This window comes from Agrilus planipennis, unplaced genomic scaffold, assembly GCF_000699045.2.
Source record: "Agrilus planipennis isolate EAB-ADULT unplaced genomic scaffold, Apla_2.0 scaffold92, whole genome shotgun sequence".
NCBI classification, from domain to species: domain Eukaryota; kingdom Metazoa; phylum Arthropoda; class Insecta; order Coleoptera; family Buprestidae; genus Agrilus; species Agrilus planipennis.
The window spans coordinates 684,351-706,514 of NW_020438900.1; the positions used below are offsets into that span (position 1 = coordinate 684,351).

At 34.3% G+C, this 22,164-nt stretch overlaps 2 protein-coding genes across 2 annotated transcripts in view; both read right to left on the minus strand.

Annotated features, from left to right (window-relative positions):
- LOC108734985 (tubby-related protein 4) overlaps positions 1-17,769 on the minus strand; it is a 43,494-nt gene extending 25,725 nt beyond the window's left edge. Inside the window, exons 1-4 of the mRNA XM_018466766.2 lie at positions 17,366-17,769; positions 3,551-3,715; positions 986-1,168; positions 579-855 (exon numbers count right to left, since the gene is read on the minus strand). Of these exons, the coding sequence (XP_018322268.1) occupies positions 579-855; positions 986-1,168; positions 3,551-3,715; positions 17,366-17,461 (721 nt within the window). The 5' untranslated portion in view covers positions 17,462-17,769. The remainder of the gene's footprint in view (positions 1-578; positions 856-985; positions 1,169-3,550; positions 3,716-17,365) is intronic.
- Positions 17,770-20,803: 3,034 nt separating this feature from the next.
- LOC108734952 (RWD domain-containing protein 1) lies at positions 20,804-21,972 on the minus strand. Its single transcript, XM_018466727.1, has 5 exons — positions 21,815-21,972; positions 21,555-21,760; positions 21,353-21,496; positions 21,116-21,296; positions 20,804-21,054 (listed from the first exon to the last, which is right to left on the minus strand). Exons 1-5 carry the CDS (start codon positions 21,882-21,884, stop codon positions 20,930-20,932), a joined length of 726 nt encoding a protein of 241 aa, XP_018322229.1. The 5' UTR covers positions 21,885-21,972; the 3' UTR covers positions 20,804-20,929.
- Between the last annotated feature and the right edge of the window lie 192 nt (positions 21,973-22,164).

Here is a 22,164-nt window from a genome sequence, read left to right on the forward strand (position 1 = left end):
TAAGAAACTTTTCAGGCAGATGAATAGTAGTGCTAGTCGAAAACAAGCGTTAAAGCCTTTAATATATCTTCAAATATAAATAAACATCTTATTGATATTTTCAGTAGTAAATGGTACCAATAACAGCACAGTTGAGCAATACAATTATAGTGGATAAAATAGTCAATTTTTCCGTGCAATACTGTACGGATTATACGCTCCTCACCGGTTAAGAGTTTGGCCGAGAGTTGTCTCCTTCCTTTTCTGGCCTAGTGCTGTTCTGTTTTACTTTGCGCCGGTCAAACTGAAGGTCACATTGCTACAGAAACTAAACGAAGTATCGGTGCAGTTTGGTAAGTAGTTATCTTCGAAGGTCAAACACTATATGCTTCTTCAGTTAATTTCTTGCTTGAAGAAACTCACTTTGGATTCCTGAAGATAGCTAATAAATTGGAAATAGTAATCTACATCCGATGGTTTTTGATTTTGGGTTAGGAAACCGTAAAAAGATTATTAGGGGTCTATGGGGATTTGAAAGTTAGTTTAAAGAGACAATTAAACTTATTTTTAATCCACAAAATGGGCATTAAACAACTTACCAGCGTTTGCGACTCCGGGATCATTGTCATCTCCTTCTTCCATCTTGAATTTTTCGCAAGACCAAGCCATGGAAGTAATTCCAACGTCAGAACTGAGTTGTACTTGAGACACCATAGCCCCATGAACGTCCATGACGATTATTTGTCCGGATGTTGTACCGAAATAGACCTGCTGGTCGTCCGGAGTCCAAATGCCACACGTGATGGTAGCTTCGAGGTTCAACATGGACGACCAGTACCTCTGACCAGCTACAGATCCAACCAAAACAAAACCATCCTGAAATGTGTATTACTTACTGTTAGACAGTTATAACTATGAAATCCTGAAAATTGTAATGAGCTGATGTTGTATTTGAATAATGGAAATGAGTTTGATGGTGAACATTATTACCATAATTTAAATTCACCTGGTAACATATCAGTGCCATTCGCCCATCGTGGGACCATGAAAAATAAGTAACAGGGGTGTTTCTATCATTAATTAATTCAATTGACCACCTTCCTTCATATTTAATCCAAACAAATATAATCCCAGAGCTATCGCAAGATGCTAACTTTTGGTATGGCTCATTCCATTTTACCAATATCACCTGAAATAATATGATAAAGTTTCTATGGGTTAAGGAAGATTAGACTTGGAAATATCTTGTCTAAAATATGTATGATATTCAAGAATAAAACCTAAAAATACTCGTTCTAATCATACATTATTTCTTACAACAAAATTTACGCCTTTATTAGAATAACGAAGAAGATATCAATTGCAATTGGGAGGTAATAAACGTTCCACATGGTGATAAAAAATTTATATCATGATTACATGGTTATTTGAAATTGATTTTTGACTGAAACATTTAAATAGGAATACGCCTTTGTTAAGAAAATAATAATACCTAATGCAGAAAACAATAAAAGAACAAACAGTAGATGTACCGTGTTTAAAAGCTTTTGAGATGTTTACTGACTGAAAGATAAGTTTCATTATTACGCCTTGAAATGAACAACGAATGACATTAATTAATTATTACTTAGTCGGGAATTTCCCGGGAATGCTATTAAGTGGATGCGTGCTTCCCACTTCAATTATAGCACATTGTTTCAATAGTGTGACAGTTGATTTGAACATTGAAACGCGTACATCTATTAAACAATATTCGATCCATTTTGGCCGTAATCAAATTAGGTCTGTGTGTGATCTTGAACATAGGTGGCTTCAATGTAACAGTTAGCCTTGACCTATGCCCTATCGCTGCAACGTGTTATACGTGTATTGTCTTTTTAATACTCAGTCTTTACGTCAGGTAATAACTATCCCTTATCTAATCTAGAATGGCTCTTTGTTCGCGACTTTTCTGGGGTAAGATATGATCTTTTGTTGTATTAAAAATGCCTACCCAATTTTTTTGTCCATTAAATTCTAGCCCTGATCCTAGCTCTGTTTCATAAATTCTTCTTAAATCTTTCTTCGCAACAGTGAACACCCCACCCAAATATATTTTAAGTGGTTCTTGAATTATAGGCAAAAGTCGTTATATCTCATCACCCTCGACTAGTGAGTTTATAATTACTTTTATAGAAATCATCTATTCTCTTTCAATAACGCGGTGCGATGGATACGATTAATATTAAAATAGGAAATGGATAAATTTTTAATTAACTTATGTTCGTGTAAAACAAAAGGACCTAGCGTTGCAGAATAATCCCTGTAAGATATTGTATTCCACAACGTTTCGGTGAAAATATGTTTTATAACACATGCACCCTCTTCTAATTTACAGTAACGGTTTGCTGAGAGCAGAATTCTAAATTGCTTACTTTTAATTATCGAGATGAGTTGTGGATGCAACAAAATTGATTTTGTAAATTGAGAAAGGGGAGATTGTATTAATATTCTATTGTTAGCTCCATTATTAGAAAAAACTAAATTTATGCAGAGAGTTTATTACCGACTCCAAGAAATAATGATATATTGGTGAGGAAAATGAAATGTAGTTTGAATTTATCATACAAACAGTCTGACAATTGGGATCCGTCAAATGGGCATACACCATCTTAAATTAAGTTAAATCAAATAAAAAGTTAATATGTTCAGTGAAAAGCTGCAATAGCACTTCAGACATAGATCTTTACTCTTCACCTACATTAACTACTTTCCAATAAAAACTAACCGTTTTATATATGTAAAAAATATATTCGGAAAACTAGAGAAAAAAGTAAACTAATAGAAGCTTAGATGAAAGCAGCAGGTATCAAAGAAGTGAATTCCGGAATAAAAATTTGTTCACGTCATTTTAATGCACATGATTATATTTCAGCAAGTATTTACCATCAGCCATAACCTTAATATTTAAAACTAGAATCATACTAAAATTATAAAGTGAGAAATTATTTATTCCTGTGTAATTGATTTAACACAATTCTAATGATACGATATAAGTATTTTGAGGTTAAGAACCTACCTGCTGCAATACAACAAAGTTGCAATAATGTGTTTGCAACGTTCTCTTAAATCGGCTTTGCACGTGCAAGTCATTGATATAATATTGCTTAAATCACCCAGAATCACCTCACCAATTATATAACGTGAATCACTTTTTAAATCCGAAGTTTGTAAAAAGTAGGCAGTAAACTTGAGGGAATTTGAAGGCTAGCTTCCGGATTTATTATTTCCGAATTTTATAATGTGATTGGCATTAAAAACACGATCACCTTCAACGAAATTTCCTTTCCGAGGCTTTGTGTCAGCCCAATCACATATTGTGTCAATACTTATCATTTTATCGTAATTTAAAAACTTGGAAATTGCACGGTACACTATAGGAACTACTATAAATTTTCCCTAATCGGCGCCATGTTTTTAGGCTCCTCCCATTTGACAGAGCCCAATACTCATTAAATTGTTACATTAATTCTGTGCAGGAATGTACTAAATTTGTAATGTGTTAATTTGTCCAACGCTGAAGTTAATTTACCTCGGACCTATGTCCACGTAAATTGTAATTTGTTCTGGTTGGAAATTCCACGTTTTTCTTACAATGACTCGTTGTAAACGTGACCCCCACGATGCCCCTGACATTCCCCGTCGCCAGCCATCCTTCCTGATAATAATTGGTCCTGTTAAGCTTCCAACCTTCGTCCTGGAACAAAGATATCTTTATTGATTGATGTTTCAAACTTCTTACAACGCTCCGACAGCATCATTCCTCTAAAGTTACTGTGGAGCTACAACAACCTACTACGGCGAGTAACCTAGTTACGTTTTGCGCTGTTGCTACTGACGATATTGCAAAAGTTAGTTGACTACGAAGGGAAAAAGAAACTACCCCGACTCCTAAACGGGACATAACCACGTCGGAACGCGTTGGCGTTATTGACGGTTGCAATAATTTTACTCTTCGTTCTCTAATGAAACTCATTAATCACTAACTGAGTGTTTTGCGTGAAAGGACGATAAAATAAACAACAAAACTATGCAGTCATGTTCTTGTAAAAAGTACAATATCTTATGTTCAACAGTAATTCAATTAAAAAGAGTGCGGGACGACTAGCACCACGGCTCACGCGTGGGTGACTAAAATGTCCAATAAGGTAAACTGTTTTAATATTCATCGGTTGATTTTGAAGTATTATTGGTTTATCGATTCAATAGGATATATGAGATCTGTCCAAAAAGTATCGCGAATCGAATTTCCGCGGGTTATGTATATTCGATTTTCGATTTTTTTGTGGCGTTATGTTGGTACTCATGTCTCGACCATGTTCAGTAATAATTCTCTTGCACGTGTTTTGGATCGTCTTCGATTTTTGCCTATGCCAAAAAATGGATCAAAGAATCTGTATTAAATTTTGTGTGAAAAACAAAGTTAAGTACGCGGACGTATGGTGAAGCTACCTTGGACAGAAGCAACGTTTATCGGTGGTTCAAAATGTTGTCAGACGGCCGAGAAGATGTGAATGACGAAGAACATGCCGGAAGGTCGAGAACGTCACCAACAAACGAAAACATCGAGGAAGAAAATGGTATTGAGTAATCGTCGAATTACCGTTAGAGAAGTTGCTGAGGACCTAACCATATCCATTGGCTCCTATCATTCGATTTTTACCAATAATTTGGGCATGAGACGGGTTGCCGCGAAATTTGTTCTAAAATTACTCATTTTCGATCAAAAACGGCATTGCATTAACATTGCTAAGGAGCTATTGGACTCTGTCCGCGACGACCCAAATTTGTTCCAGAGGGTCGTAACTGGTAACGAATCGCGGGTTTATGGGTATGAAGTGGAAACCAAAGTTCAATCATCCCAATGGAAGCTGTCGCACGAGCCAAGACCGAAAAAAGCGAACCAAGTTAGGTCGAATGTGAAGGTTTTACTTAGTTATCTTCGATTGCAGGGGCGTGGTGCATCATGAGTTTTTACCACAGGGTAGAACGGTCAATAAGGAATACTACCTGCAAGTTATGCGCATTTTGCGCGAACCAAATCCGCCAGAAGTGCCCGCATTTATGGAAGAACAAAAATTGGCTTACACATCGTTGCTTGTCAGCGAATGTTTAGCCAAAAACAACACACTAATAATGCCCAGCCACCGTATTCTCCAGATCTGCCCCCCTGTGACTTTTTTTGGATCACGAAACTGAAGAAGCCCATGAAAAGACGACGCTACACCGCGATTGAGGAGAGAAAGACGGCATCGGAGGAGGAGTTGAAAAGATCACAAAAAATTATTGTTTGAAGTGCTTCGAGGATTAAAAAAAAAACGCTGGCACAAGTGTATAATATCTGGTGGGGATTACTTTGAAGGGGACAAAATAGATATTCGTGAATAAATAAATAATTTTTGAAAAAACACAAAATTTGCGATACTTTCTGAACGGATCTTGTATATTGCACATGGTTCGGCATGAAAATGAAATGTAACTTATTAATACATTGAACATTTAATTACACTGCTAATTTAATTTTGTGCTAAAGGGTTGAACTTTGAAAAGCAAAATTTAATTTGTACGCTGTATGTTTTACATTTTTGGTAATAACTGAAACGATCGATGCGTAAAAATCTTTTTGTAAAGGCTTGCTGTAAATAACACACGCTTTGTTTTTGTAATTCGACTGTGTACGGGTAATTTGTGGAAAATAACGTAAAAACGAGACTACAGCTTTCGATGTATTCATGTTTGCCTTCACGTTTTGTTTTCCGATTGATCAAAGAGTTACAGACTACTGAAAGTAGGTAAATATATATATATATATAGAAACGATTCATCTCCATTTTAAATTACCTTTCAATTCCAACGAAATTGAATTTCCTTGGGGTATAGTGACACGTAGAAATCTAGACAAATGAATTTTAGTGAGAATTGTTCTTTGCTTACTGATGAAAGCACTTAAGGCAAATACAGGGTGATATATTTTGAGACAATAGTGTATTTCTCTGACAGAAGAAAAATAGGCATTCTTTGTGGAATTAACTGTTTAATAATAAAATTAGTCTGCAGGGAAACATTTTTATGGTTAAATTCAATTCATTATTGAATTAATTGTTTTGAATTAACTTTACCCACTGCAGATAACCTCAAATTAATGAAGAAAAATTGTTGCTGCTCTCACTACCTCGCTAGGAATAGAGCGCCTATAGGCCCCTGGTTTTACGCACCAGTGTTCTACCACTAAGCTACGAGGGGGTGGTGACAGCAGCAACGTCGACGATAGATAATAATTTGAGGTTATCTGTAATGGGTAAAATGAATTCGAAGTTGTAATCTTAATATCTTAAGAAATATATAGAGAGATTAGCTTATGGGATACTTTTGGGATGGGGTTACTTCCTTTGCGACTAGCAACAAAAGAAATTCCGACGAACTTCTTCTGTTACACCGGAAGAAAAAGCCATTTCTTTATGATGTATTTCAAACTAACGACTTTGGTCTTTTTTCCCTGTGATTTATCAAAAAATCGGTTGTCTGTAAAGTCGGTTTACTGACGATAGTTGAACGTGACAACGTCATAAGAAAATACTGATGGAATGGTTTCATTTTTCAAAAGAAAATTTTAATTTTATTTGTTTAATAGATATTTTGTATGGATATAGAGAAGGAGGTAAATGGAAATGTATTATTGTATAGCAGCTGTCCACGCGGACGCATCGCTCACTCAAGTAGGAGAGAGACAGATGTCGAACGCTGCCGAACGCGGAGACCGATTGTGCCTCTTTGTCGCTCGTTCCGCGCTCTCGCTTGCACTTCAAGCCTTAAATGGAACGCCTCAGAGCGAAGTAACGCCGCATGAGTCATGTTTTTTCGTGCATGCAGCCGGCTCCATCGAATTATAAGACGTTGTCACGTCAAAAAAAGAAACAGTAGTCCATTTTGCCAAAAATCGGGGATCATGTGATGGCTACTGGACACTGACTGTTACCTTTACTCCTTAGGATATGTATTTTTGCATTAATTAAAGTAAATGTGACGTTAAGAACAACTTCGTAGCGCATCCACTTAGGATTGAGACTATCAGAACTCAATCATCTGCGTTTCTCCATTGTGTCTTCTTCCGCTAATGAACTTTCATTTCCTTTTACTACGATAGGTGCAAACAAGGGTCGTTTCTAAGCAGGCTGCGTATCATTTTGAATGTAGCTTTCGTAGAAGGAATCTAATGAATTGCGTGAGGAGGAAAGTGCAAAGGAATATATTAGTTTCAGTTCGCTGAATTTGCACATTTAGGAAGTGTGAAAGGTGTGACAGGAGGGGCTAAATAAATTGAAAGCAAGATTGATGCGAAAAAGGAACTTCAGTAGGTGTAGGTATGTGTGTGACAGTTTTAAATTGTCGACAATAAAATGTTGGTGACATTATCAGTCAAGTCAAAAAATGCAACTCGACGATATTTTGTTTCTTTTATAATGTCTCTTCGTCTTTTCAATTAATTATCATGCAGAAGTAGTACGAAAAAAAAAATGGTTCATCGTACTTGTTGACTGAAAATCCTTTTTCATTTTCATTTGGCTGTTGTTTTTTTTATATATGCGATACGCAGTAGGTACATTTGATATGATAGTTTTCCTTGTTTACTTGTCTCATTTCAGTTTTCATGGATGAAGGCAACGTCAACAAATGTTTTACTCAGATTTATATTTTACGTCCGTTAGTCAACTGTTTCATGTTTCATATCTTTTTCAATTTATTACCGGGGAAAAGCCGTGACATATATATGGAGGTTCTGATTAACATGCTAAACAATTCCCCCTTGTACGACGAATTCTTAGATCCCGAAACCCTCTTTAAATTGAGAAATACAGCAGGGCAATTTTGGGAAGCAGAGAATTTCACTGGCGATCTTAAATAAATAAATTATATTCACTCACATGGTACATATCAAAGATACTCCAAAATAATACAGTATTTTTCCATTGCACTAGTGCAGGGGTCGGCAACCTGCGGCTCGCGAGCCACATGCGGCTCTTTGGATGTGAAGTTGCGGCTCTTTAGTTTCATACGAAAATATTATTTATTTTATCAAAAAAAAAAACATTTAAAAATCGTTTTGAATTGATTAACGAGGATTAGGCACTGATTCTATCTCTCAGCCACTTGTACTCGCTTTTCACCGCATCCCAATAGTCTTCCAGATTGTTACAATGAGGTGAAGAAGTTGGCATGTGGAGTGCTGACTATCTTCGGATCGACATATTCGTTCGAGCGAGCCCTTGCATGAATATAATTAAAAGTAAAGTAAGAAGCCAACTAACAAATGAAAATTTAGAGTCGTGTTTGAAACTTAAAACAACAAGTTATTACCATGCAAAGCCATGGCTCCCATTGAATTTCTTGCTCATCAATTGTTTGTTATTGAAGTACAAGTTAGTGTTGTATATAAATAGATATCTTTTCTTATGAATAAATAGATTTTTTATCAAAAAAAAATTTAATGCGAGTNTTTCTTATGAATAAATAGATTAGTTTTTATCAAAAAAATTTATTTAAATGCGAGTACTATTTATTTTTCATCATCATTACTAAACTTCACCTATAACGCCAACCTTATTTTTCCGCCACGCCCAGTGTCTATGTTTCGCACCCGTACAACGCCGCGCTCCAAACATACACCTTTAACAACCTCTTTAGAATTTCTAAATTAACCGTTCGCGAAAAACAAGACAAAATTTTACGGCTCTTTAAAAACTTTTGAAAAAAAAATTTTGTAAATTGTAATTTTCGATTCTTCCGACTCAAAAGGTTGTCGACCCCTGCATTAGTGGACCATAGAGTTCAGTTTTTATCTAAACTTCATATTCCAATTAATAGGCATATAAAAACATTTATAAGTACGATAAGCATGCGGGGTCGTTCCCAAAAAGAATCTAAAAATATGTTAATTTTGTGTGCCAAAAATATATAGCAAAAGCTTGCTGACTTTCTCGTAGATGCAGATAAACTTTATGCTATTATTTAGAAATCTAGATATCGTACATATACAGATATTTAATAGGTAAGTGCAGTTATGTCATCCCTTCGACTGCACCCTAGATAAGGTTCGTTGTCTCTATAATAAAGTGATGCAGTTCATTAGAAAGCCATTGCCTTTGTGTGGACCACCGTGCGATATTAGCACGTGTTATCGTGTTTCTCCCCTTTCATACACACCATCGCGGATTCTCTGAGCCCTGTGGCAACCAATTACATTTTTGACGCCAGACGAATTTCAGGAGCATGTTTGTTTACGTTTTTATTCCATACGGAATATCTGTTACCTTTTCTTACAAGACACCATCAAAACAAGGTTCCTTTTTTATTGATAACGTTTGTTTAAGAATCCCTTCGTCAGAACATTTTTTTCTTATTTACAGCAAGAGTTTGTTTTTATTTTTATTTTCGAGGCCAAATGCTGTCGATAGCAGGTATTAGGGTAGTGGTAAACAGTAATCAAATTTAAATTTACTTGTTTTGTATTTCTCGGAATAAAGGGATGGGGAACCTCATTAATCATTTAAAATCCTCCTTCACGAAAAATAAAAATCATCAACTTATTAATTTGGTTTGTGTGTCTATCATGTTAAACTGCGCAGTATAAATTTAGCTTGACAAGCAGATTGCTTTCTTTCCTAAATTACATGTGATGTGTTGATGAGAACCAGTATGTTCTCTTGTAATTTCCATAAATTGTTGTTCAATTAGATCAAGTACCTGTTTCCTATCTTAAGCCAATTTTCGCATTTACCGTAAATTGATCCCACTGTCTCTTCTTATCCCTGTTTTTGCTTCTAAGAAGTCTTTTACTAGCCCTTTATGTCTCAGAAGATGTTCTACCAGTCTATCTTTTCTTTTCTATAACGCCCTCTATTTTCCTATTTCTTTCAATATTTACATCTCCTCACTTGTAAGCTTTTCTATCCACAGTATCTGCTTCATCCTCTCCCACAAAATCATATCCCAAATACTTCTTTCTGTCCACAATATCTGCATCATCCTCTCCCAAAAAATCCCATTCGAACCACTGCTTTTCTATCCTCAGTACCTGCATCATCTTCTCCCATAAAACTATATTCCAAACACTGATTTTCTATCCACAATATCTGCATCATCCTCTCCCAAAAAATCCCATTCGAACCACTGCTTTTCTATCCACAGTACCTGCATCATCTTCTCCCATAAAACTATATTCCAAACACTGATTTTCTATCCACAATATCTATATCATCCTCTCCCACAAAATCATATCCCAAATACTTCTTTCTGTCCACAATATCTGCATCATCCTCTCCCAAAAAATCTTATTCGAACCTCTGCCTTTCTATCCACAGTACCTGCATCATCTTCTCTCATAAAACTATATTCCAAACACTGATTTTCTATCCACAATATCTGCATCATCCTCTCCCCTAAAACTGTCTTCCAAACTCCGATTTTCTATCCACAATATCTGCATCATCTTCTCCCACAAAACCATATCTCAAATACTGCTTTTCTATCCACTGTATCTGCATCATCATCTCCCCTAAAACTATATCTTAAACTCTGATTTTCTATCCACAACATCTAGATTATTTTCTCCCATAAAAAGATATATCCCAAATGCTTCAAACTTTCATATTACGCCGCGTTCACCGTCTATGTTTCATAATTACTTATAGTAATACTAAATATTACTTAAATTTTTACCATCAAGGAGACCGCTCTTAATAGCTAATAGTGAAATCTTTTTTTTATTATTTTATAACTTTTTTGTTGAAGGCTATGATCAGTTCGTAATAGCTTCGTCAGTAGGTACTGATTTATTTTCGCAAACCTTGTTCTTCCTTATTACGGGGTTGAAATCTCATTAGAAGTAGGGTGTGGTCTTATAATATATCAATTATATTTCAAATATCGAGTCACAATATCTGACGGAAATTACGAATTTGCTCGGTCTGCGGAATAGGGACGGAAGTTGAATAGGTCTCTGGAACGCTACGTAATAATGACTTTAGACCAATTTATTACCTTTACGTAGTCTGGACGGGCTATTAGCAGTCTTTTTTTATACGCTATCTCTGGTAATAGTTCAATTTTCAGTGTACTATTTTTAACAAAGCGCCGCTGTTCTATGTGCAAGTGTATTTCAGGCCCTTTTTTAATTTCTAGCCACAAAAGAAAGTATTAGGATTTTCTCAAACACTCGAGTTCTTTTGAAAACGAACGAACATAAAGAAAAGATACGTGGTGTTGTTTACATCTTCTATATGTTCGACAAGGAAATACGAGTTTGCCAAAACTATTGAAGCTGCTTTAAAAAGTCAGCCTTTGACATTCAGTATTAAAATTATGATATCGTCCGGTTGAAATTGTCGATTATATATGTATATGTGTTTAGTATGTGTCGGGTTAGTTTTGGAAGGAAAATGTTATTATAAATATAAATACAGATTTGTGAACAAAATTTAAATCGGTCAAAAATTGAGTCCAGGCCGCCCGACAGAGCAGATGGGAATTATTTCAGTTGCGACAAGCAAGGACTAAAAACGAACATTTTTTTTTAATGAAAACTGTCTTTGAAATCACTATGACATTTTTAATTATTGATATGAAATATTAATGTGAAATTTCATATTCAATTTTCCATCCACTACTACAAACTACCTCAGGTTAACGAGGAAAAATTTTTGTTGCTGTTGTCACACCCAGGCCTCATTAACCTGAAGCAGTTTGTAGTGAATGGAAAATTGAAAATGAATTTTCACATTATTTAATAAAGGTCTAGATGATCGCCCCCACCCCCTTCGGGGGTGGAGATGGAGGTGATCGAAAGGGGAGGTCTCCCCAACCACTGTACCATAAAAAGTTTGTGGCCGTCTCACCCCCTAAAAAAGTTATAGGGGTTCAAAGTTAATAAATATGCCAATTTTCATACATTTCTAGGCATGTAAATATTTATACAGTCATTCTTAAACAATATTCAAAGGTAAAACTAATGAAAAATACATAAAAATATTGAGAAAGTTATATAAAACATTATTTAAATATCTTTATCAATAGGGTAGGTTAGGTTAGGTTAGGTTAGGTTATCGGGTTTTGCTCAAGTGACCACCCACTTTCGATACCCCACCTCCACCCGCTTGAAAATATTCTTTAAATTCAATTTTATTTGAATTAAAGTGTGTGAAAATTGTCAAAATAATCAACATTCAACCCCCATAACTTATTATGGGGGTGAGACCGCCGCAAATTTTTTACGGGGTTTTACTCAGATGACCACCCTCTTTCGATCCTCCTTACCCTCTTTCGATCCCCCCTACTCCCACCCCCATCTAACCCCCATAACTTTTTATGGTAGTGAGACCGCCACGAACTTTTTATAGTACAGTGGTGGGGGAGACCTCCACTTTCAATCCCACCATTATTTAGACATTTACCCATTATTTTTTATATAAGTATTCGTATTTAAAAAGTAAGTAATGAGAGGAAAAGTTATTTTGATAATTGTCTAGGATCTGGTTGTTGTTTGTAGGTTCTGGCGCGTCGCGTTGGCTGCCACTGCAGATAATTTTTGAGGCAATGCAGCACTCAGTCCAGAGGCGACAGTTTCAAAAACCACTTGCTCGGCTGACTGCAAAACGCGAATAATTTTCATGAGTCAAATTGTTGCATCACTTAATTTCGTGACTGCGAAATTGCTTCCAGCTCGTTAACTCAGTCTCCTACAATATTCTAAAAATTCCGTAACAAAGTTCTTTGTTTTCGAGTTCAACGTTTCTTGCTCTTTTCGAATCGTTTTGTTGACAATAACTGGAAAGGGGGAGCGTTGTTTGTCATCCAGATCGCTCCGTTCTTTTTATCTTGTCTTTATCGGGCAATCGCCTGTAGGAGGATGATTCAACGAAACCAATTACAAAAAAAAGATGTGTCTATTCCACAAATGCAAGGGGATGCTTCCCCTTAAGGTTGCTATTTTTGAAGAACTTCCTTCGAGTATTTCTACACGATTAAAAAAATAGGTTGAAGGGCAGAAAGAGAAATTGAGAGCAAAATATTGCCAAAGAAACAATGCGAAAAGAAACATATCGGAGTCGCGATTTTGCGTATAAATGAAAACACCGCATAATGTGAACAGCACAATAATTGTGAGTAAAGCGAAGAGTAATCTAATCTAGGTCTACCTCTACCCATCCTAACTCCTGTTTCTGCCTCTAATATGTCTCTGACTAGACCTTCATGCCTGAGAAGGTGTCCTACTAACCTATCTCGCCTATTTTTTATTGACTTCCATAGAGTCCTCTGTTCTCCTATTCTTTCCAATACCTCTTCATTTCTAACCTTTTCTACCCACGATATCCTCATCATCCGCCTATAACACCACATTTCGAACGCTTCTAACCTTTTCTTATCCGCCGCGCCCACTGTCCATGTTTCACACCCGTACGCCGCCGTGCTCCAAACATACACCTTTAACAACCTTTTTCGAATTTCTAAATTAACCGTTCGCGAGCATAGAAGTGACTTCTTTTTATTAAAGGCGACACGACCCTGCGCTATCCTCTGCTTTATATCCTTACTACTCCTTCCATCCTCACTTATCTGACTTCCTAGGTATCTAAAATCAGCCACTTCTTCTAATTGTTCGTCTCCTAGGTTAGATTACTGTTCACAAATAGTTAAGGATGTGGGAGGTTCTAGTTTTAGGGAAATGCGAAGATTAGCTGAGGATAGGAAAGAGTGGAGGTGCGTATCGAAGCAGTCTTAGGACTGACGACCTTATGATGATGATAGTTTCGCATGTTTGATATCTTAGTCTTGCAAATTTCATCTTAGTTTTAGTCTTGGTCTTCTTTGTAGTCATGTTCTTGTTCGGTAGGTCTTGGTTTTGGTATTGCTAGTATAAAAGCAGTCTTGGTATAGGTATTAGTCTTGCATTTTCGCTAAAGTGAACATTTCGTCGTTGCTAATACACCAGCTTTGTAAATCCCCGATATACTTGGTACTTCCCTAATCTTATTGACTGAAGGCAATTGAGTTACCATGTAAATTTATGGTACCTATTGACAAAATCTTAAATGGTGCTCACTCTGTAAATGGAATCATTACTGTGTTGCTTCAATGTAAAAAGCACAGCACTACTTTCCTTAGTGAAAACATGATTTCATTCTCTAAAACAGTTAACAGTGAAATAGAACATTGCAGGAGGCATTAAATAACCAGCCCGGCGAAAATGTAATAAACTTGTTTCGTAGAAGATTTACGATTTTCCGCTCCTGGGCGAACGTAATACGTAAAACAGTTTGAGTCGCTTACAACACCATGCCTTCCAGTTTTTGCGTAGTAAATTTCGAAATTTAGTGTATGACTATTCATAATGAATTCATTAGGGAGATTCATCTTCTTTCAATAGAGTAAACTAGAGTCCAAACAATATTGTTTTTCGGACGTTGTAAAAGTCTAAAATTATTATTTCGAAAAATTCCAAAAGCTTTTCAAAATTGGAAGATCATTGAATGCGAAATATCCGTTAGAAACACAAGTAGAATGAAGTTATCTTTAGATGACTCAATTTTTAATAGTATTTTTTCAACTATAAAAATTGATTTCTTAAAAGCTATCTACAGAAATAGCGTGACATTTTCAAACTTTAACCTTTCCGTAAACCTACCTAAAATATAAACCGTTGTCACGATGCCATAAAGGTGATTTAACGGAAAATTCGCCATTAGCTGATGTATTAGGTAGCTTTATTGATAAAAAACCATTTTTAATTTTTTCCATTAAAACAGTAAATTATAATTCCATAATGTGCAGTTGTAGGTGGTAGTCAAAGAAGTGTTTTAATAACATTTTTAATCTTAATTGGCGAATAATGTCTTCAGTTTTTTTAAATCAGTTTAAACTTTAGGTCTTATTAGTTGATATTCTTAACTGATTGAAACTTTGAAATGTCATTGGATATTTTGAAAGGTATTAGTTTAAGTACGTCATTTTTACCAACGTTTTCATGAGCCCTCGCAAAAAAACTTTATAAAGTGGATCGAATCTGTCTTCTATTCATTTTATTTCAATGTTATCTAGGAAAAACGGAGCCACAACTCGATAAATATAAGGGCTCTTTTTTATTGAAGGACATTTGTCTAAGAGAATTGCAGATAAAAGCCATAAACATCTTAGGAAATCGAGAAAAACAATCTAGTTACAAAATAAATCCATTATCCTTGAGCATGTTGTCTTGAAATAGACAACCACGCACGGAGAAAAAAATATTGTAATGATAACCATCGGGATATCGCAAAAGCATGCCAAAAATGATTATTGGAGTAAATCCTAATGAAAATATTTATTTATACGAAGACCATAATATAGTAATCTGCCCAGTATCGTGGTTGACTACATTTTTGACTCGTTTTTTTTATATCTCTAAGGTAGCAATTATCATTACTTTTTTCTCCGTGCACTGGGGCCTTGATAATTGTAATCCAATTAGATGCAATACAAATTAGCCAGACGTGTTACAATTGATGCAAAATTAATTTTTATTAACAAAGGACTATAATTATTTGGATGTTTGTGTACTATTAGCTTGGTTATTTTTCTAAGAAATACACCCTACCCAATAATATAAATTGATTTTGTTAGACGTTTTTAACATATTATATGTCATTAGAGGAATTGTAGTCAACCTCTATCCAGATAAGTGCTGTGATTGGATTATAAAATTAGCCAAAACTGTCGGATATTTGCATGTGTATTTTGTAAGTTGCCCTTTCGTTACATATTTTGGGTAAATCTTTAAGATACTACAAAAACTATTTAATGTTAATAGATAATTTAGAAACAAGACGATAAGATTCGGGAATCTTGATATCTATCATCAACCACAATTTGAAATCTCATTATTGAATATTTAGGACGGATCTAGTTGAAATTTATAGAAAACAATTAAAATTAAAATTAGTTAATGTACAGAAATTTATTTTAATGTGCGAAAACGCGATGCATTACATTTTAATTGTTAATGTTGCACATTTGTTAAAATGTCTTCAAATGATAGTCATATTTTGGTGGGGGCGCCGGGAACAAAACTTTTTTACCGTATCCTTTCGAAAAGTAGATTTGTCCTGAGTTAATTCTCAAAAAATTATTGCCAGTTGACAAAGAAATACAAATCTTTTAGCAATTTATTTAAATACCTCCTCAAGAATGTTAACGTGAAATCATTTTCTAGCTCTTTTAATCTTTTGCAGCATCAATCTGTTGTAAGAGTAAAAATGATGCTCTAGAGCAGTGATTCCCAACCGGTGGTTCGCGAACCCCTGGGGGTTCGCAGTGCTTACAGAGGGGGTTCGCGAAAATAATATTGTAATGGCGGATTTTTTAAAACGCCATTAAAACCAAAAGCAAAAAAAAACAAAAACACAAAAATTAAAGAACACACTTACTGTAAAACAGATTGTTCGCTGCCTGTTNATATTTAAAACATTTTATCAATGTGATTCGTATCAATTTATTCCTCCTATTCAAGTAATCAAATACTATTTATTGTCTTTTTATTACAAACATTTATTTATATTTAAAACATTTTATCAATGTGATTCGTATCATGTTCTGCTTTATATTTAAAATCATTGCAGCAATTTTCCCTTTTGTGTAATATTTTTTTTTACAATACAATTGGAAATAAATATCAAATTTACTACATTTACATCATTTTAGTCTTATTAATGTTTTATTTAAATATTTCACGATTCAATTATTATGCAATATGAAAAAGTATATATTCTATCAAATTTTATTGCTTTATTTAACCTGTCATTAACGACTACATAGGGGGTTCGTCAAATTTTTTCGGATCTTTCTTTTGGCTCTCGCAAGGAAAAAAAGGTTGGGAAACACTGACTTANCATAGGGGGTTCGTCAAATTTTTTCGGACTTTTCTTTTGGTTCGCGTGGACAAAAAGATTGGGAAACACTGCTCTAGAGTTTAGATTATATTCCAAAAAAAAAATGAATTCTATTAATTAAATTAAAAGTGAGGATTTTGTATTAAATCTTACTTATTGATAATCTTTGAACATTTATTAATGTGTGGATGATTACAAAGCTGTTTATTTCATCGTCAGTATAATTAAGGAACAAATACTGTAATTTAGTAATAATTCAAAAGTTGAAACAAAATTTAGACAACAACAATAAAATTTCTAATGGGACATTCCTAAGTTATTTTCCATTGGTTATATTTATTAATTAGGTATATTTCAGTCAGTTTAATAGGGTAATATAAGCAAAAAATAAGGGTGTGTTATTGTAAAAACTGAGAATATTATTTGCTTACCTCTGGTAGCTCATCAGGCACCTTGCCCATCCACGTGAGGGAAAGAATTGTACAATCACTTTTCGCATTGGTCGTTCTTTCGAAATGAAGATGCATGTTTTCCAATTTAATCAGTATAGTTGCTTATTTTAAAATGAAAATTGAGTTTTTGAACTATAAAAGCGTTTACCGATTCAGAAATTGCTATTTTTACAGCCTCGATTTGATAAGCTCACAGGTTATAGAAGGATTTTCTTGATTCATTTTCACAAGAATGAAAATCGCTCCTGAATTTAAACTGACAAAAGAAAATTTTACTTTTTGTTATTCAAGTAACAAAAACTTTGTTCACATTTTAATTTTCTAAAACTAAAGTACGTGTTTCTGAAAAGGTCCTCAATGCAAGTACGTTTTCGCATTCACGAACCCACGTCGCAAGTCATATTGATTTTGGTTTTCAGGGTAAGTTTGAGAGACAGTCTGCCGTAGCCTGGTGGTTGAAACAGCGCAGTTTTCACTAGGGGAAATGCGCAATCAGAAGTAGGGAAACTGGCGAGTTCGGCATCTATCGTATTTTCCACTTTCAAAAGATGAAAAAGGAAAAACGAGTTACATTTTCACGTTAATCAATTATAACTTATCTAAAAGTATGGTTGACATTTTATAGGTAACTTATAGGTAATTTCTAATTAATGGCCAAAAGGATATTTAAGAAAGAAATTTAAATCATGTTCGGATTTGATGGTTGCGGTCTAAAATTGATTCAAGGGGTTCATCGATGGTGCCGTTTATTTAACGTTCCGTCAGCTGTTATGGTTGACATCCTCAGGGAACGTAGCAAGAGCGTAAAATGCAAGGTCCTTTGCTATCTCATCTGCAGGACAACAGAAGCAAAGAATATTATCCCTTCGCTAGGTTCCTAGAGAATGCCAGCCACATGAGCTAATAACGAAACGTTGAACCATTGCTGAACTATGAATATCAATCCTTTATATTGATACCCCTTCTGTTTTTAACCATAATCTTTTTTCATATCCAAAGTTTATCGTCTCAAAACTGAATAGTTTGAACGATTAGTTTGATTCCTTATATACAAAATGGACAATAGTAATAATGTCCAAATTGAGAAAAGTCAGAACTATTGATATGAAATCGTAATTATTTCTCATGCTCTGTTATGATTAAAATACTTAAAATTCGATGCAATCCTTGCTAATTTAAATTAAAAACTGAGTATTAGGGAATTTGGTTTATTTGACGACCTTAATTCGTTCTTTTTGTCAAGTTGGGAAAACAAAAACAATCTCGACATAATTAATAATTCAATTCAATCTCTCGATAGGTACTTTTTGATAAAAAAAATTCTAGGTGGTAAACTTCAGTATCTACTGCTCCTTTGTAAACTAATTTTTCTATTTTTCCTTAAAAAACTTTAGAAATATATTGTTGATATTGTTCGCATTTTATGATTTTTTATAAGGATTAATGATCTCCTTTAGAAATATTTCGCCTATTTGATTCAGAAACTTCAATTATTATTTCCTTTAATTTATTACCTATGCATACATTTGATTTACTAGTTAATTAATTTAAACAGGCTTGGAGTATAATATCGCTAATTCCATTCTTTAATTAGTGATTTAGCAAATAAAATCTTTTTTTTTGAATTAAGAGAAAAAGAAAATAATTAAAAGAAACAAACTTTTTAGAACACCTGAACATATAGAGTGAGTTGTCTATTTATTTACCAAGATCAATATGTATATAATAGCAATGCAGAAGTAGTGATTGCGTAGGACTCAGATACATGTATCCTATATCAAATTAAAGGTCTTGGTACTCTACGTTCATTAGGAAAAAGAGTGCGAAGCGACTGGACGCACGGTTCATGTGTGCGTGACCAAAACAAGTGTCATGAGAATACAAAAAAAGGGGTCGAGATCATAACGTCGTAGGTTTCAGATGAAAGATGAATGTATCTATTTGCGCAGAGATTTAAAAAACATGGAAAAAGTTCATTGTGGATGTCCATAACCAAAAGTACAGGAATGTTTTGATTAAAATCATCGAGCAAGATTAGCGTAACGAGGCATTAGGAGATCTTTAGTTGATTCTATTGATATATATTTTTTTATTATTTAAAATAGAAAGGAAAAGCTATGTTGGAACAAAAGTATTTAATATTTACTAAGTTTATTTACATAATTATGAAACAATCATAGAGGTACATTGATAATATTGTAAAAATGATTATTATATCATTGGAAGTCGCTTTCTTTTCGTTTTTCGGCCTCTAGAATGAAATTAGCATATTGTTCTGCCTCATCCATTTTTTTCTTTTTGAGATAAGGTCCCAAAAGCTTTGTATAACCAAAGAATAATGTGCCTGTTATCCCTGCGGCTGCTACCACCAAATAGGCTGGGTTGCCTCCCCGTTTAAAGTAACTCATTTCAACAGTAATTACTGGAATAATTTGTTAACTGTTGTCCTCTGTATTCGTGTTGGCCTGCTTCACTTTTTTGCTATTCAATTCTATGAATATCGGTTTCCAAATGTATATACCTGCTAATACACCTGTAATCACTGCTACAAATATTTGGCCACTGGTTATTCCAAAAGGTTTTCTTATTTTCATCACACTATGCTCCTTTCGATGAGGTATTACATAAGGTTAACCGGTGGGGTCAGTTCTTTTGTCTTTTGGGGGTAATAAGAGAGGTTTAGCAAAATAAAAACCCACGTGTAAGGTTACTGCACAGCCCAATATTAATAGTAACTTATTATACCGGTTTGGAGAACCCAGCATAATAAATTTATTCGTTTATATTTTTATTTACTCCTATCATAACCTTAATTGTCAAGATACTCTTCGTTGTGTCTGGACAGTATTTTTCGGTATTTTTCATGTGTTTCAATAGCATCCCACGTAAACAATTATTTTATTTACTCAATATTTTATCTGTAACTACGTCCCTTATCATTATTTTATTTAGATTGTTATTTATGTTTGCTGGTTCTTCCTCCTGGTCACGGCCATTTTTATTGCTCCACTATGACGTAGCGTCGGCCATCATTCTTTTCTAATTGTTGTAGTTGTCGGCCATCATTCTTTTCTAATTGTTGCAGTTGTCGGCCATCATTCTTTTCTAATTGTTGCAGTTGTCGGCCATCATTCTTTTCAATTGTTGCAGTTGTCGGCCATCATTCTTTTTCAATTGTTGCAGTTGTCGGCCATCATTCTTTTTCAATTGTTGTCGCATTGTCACCAATGTCGGCCATCATGGTTTTTTAATAGATGAATAGTAATCAATGATTAAAATTTAAAGGAATAGTTTGTAAATATGTATGCAACACATCGTACACTTTGCTACTTTGCTCTATGCTGACAGCACTCATATTTTTTTTATATATAATATTCAGGTAAAAGAGATATGTTTGGATAATATTATACAATATAATTTAATTAGGCATTTTTTCTTTTCGTTTAATAATTTCAAAAGATGTAATATACAAACTGGAATAACAAGCTTTAGTACAGTATTTTATGTTATTATTTAGTGGAAAATGCAATTCTAGGATCAGACTTAAGAACTGTCATCACTGTTATAGTTGCTTGGATCAAAATCAGGATCATCCTCATCATCTTCATCATTAATGTCCAAATCATCCAAATCTTGAAATAATGACTCATCAACCTTAACTTCTTCACCTGTTAATTACAAAAAATTGAAGTAGTGCTTAATTATGATACAATTATTTCATTAATGTACCTTCTAAGAATTTAAGGTCTGATTCATTTAATGTTTTGTCTGTAATGAACAATTCTCTTCCAGTAAGTTTGCCAATCTTTTTACTCATTTCTCTTTTCTTATCTATTTGCAGTTCTTCTTCAAATGCTTGTTTCCACTTTAAAAATGATTCTACAGTAACTCTTGTACCTTCAAACTTTTTCTGCAAGACAATAATACTGAATAATCTAATAAGTTATTTTGTTGGTTGTTGAATACCCTTTCAGCTTCTTCCTTTTCTTTTTCTCTAATTAACTGTTCTTCTTGCTGCTGTTTCTTAATAGCATCCCACTGTACATTCAACCATTCTTGGGCAGCAGATACTAGACTAAAAATCATTACCATTCCTAAATTTTCTTCTGCCTAAAAGTAAATATTGTTTAGTTTATGAAATCAAGTGCTTAACTTTTATTTCAAGTACCTGTTTCTTGAGAAAATCTAAGAGTTCATTTTCATTTTTCTCACTTAAATTTACAACATCATCTAACTCAATTAGGGGTGGTTTATCAGGATATTTGTCTACAAAGGTAAAAATTATCGAACATGACAGTCCATTCTGCTCTTCTGCATTGTATTCTTCCGATTTTATCTCTATTGAAAACTTGTAAAATGGCTCTGAAGATATTACTACAAACACAACATTACACTACTTGACCTTAATCTGAAAGATTCTGCAAGTACTTTTTAAGTCTCCATAATATATTGATTCTAGGGCTTCTATTTCTCCATGTTGTTCTTCTTTGTAATCCATTTAGTATAAAAAAACATTAAAATACTTTTTCGCCTTATTATCACATGTAGAACTTAACCTTCGAACCAAAACACAGCCGGGTAGTTGTCAAATCTAAACAACCATAGAAACACCCAAATAATAGAAAGATGAATGAGTGGGATTTATGAGGTGCGTTCATACATGAAAGCTACAGTCAGTTAATAATAAGTTTACTCAGTATGACATCATGATCAAAATGGTGTTTATTTAAAGATTTTTACGTTTTATATAATCTTCAAGTACCTACTTACGATTTTTC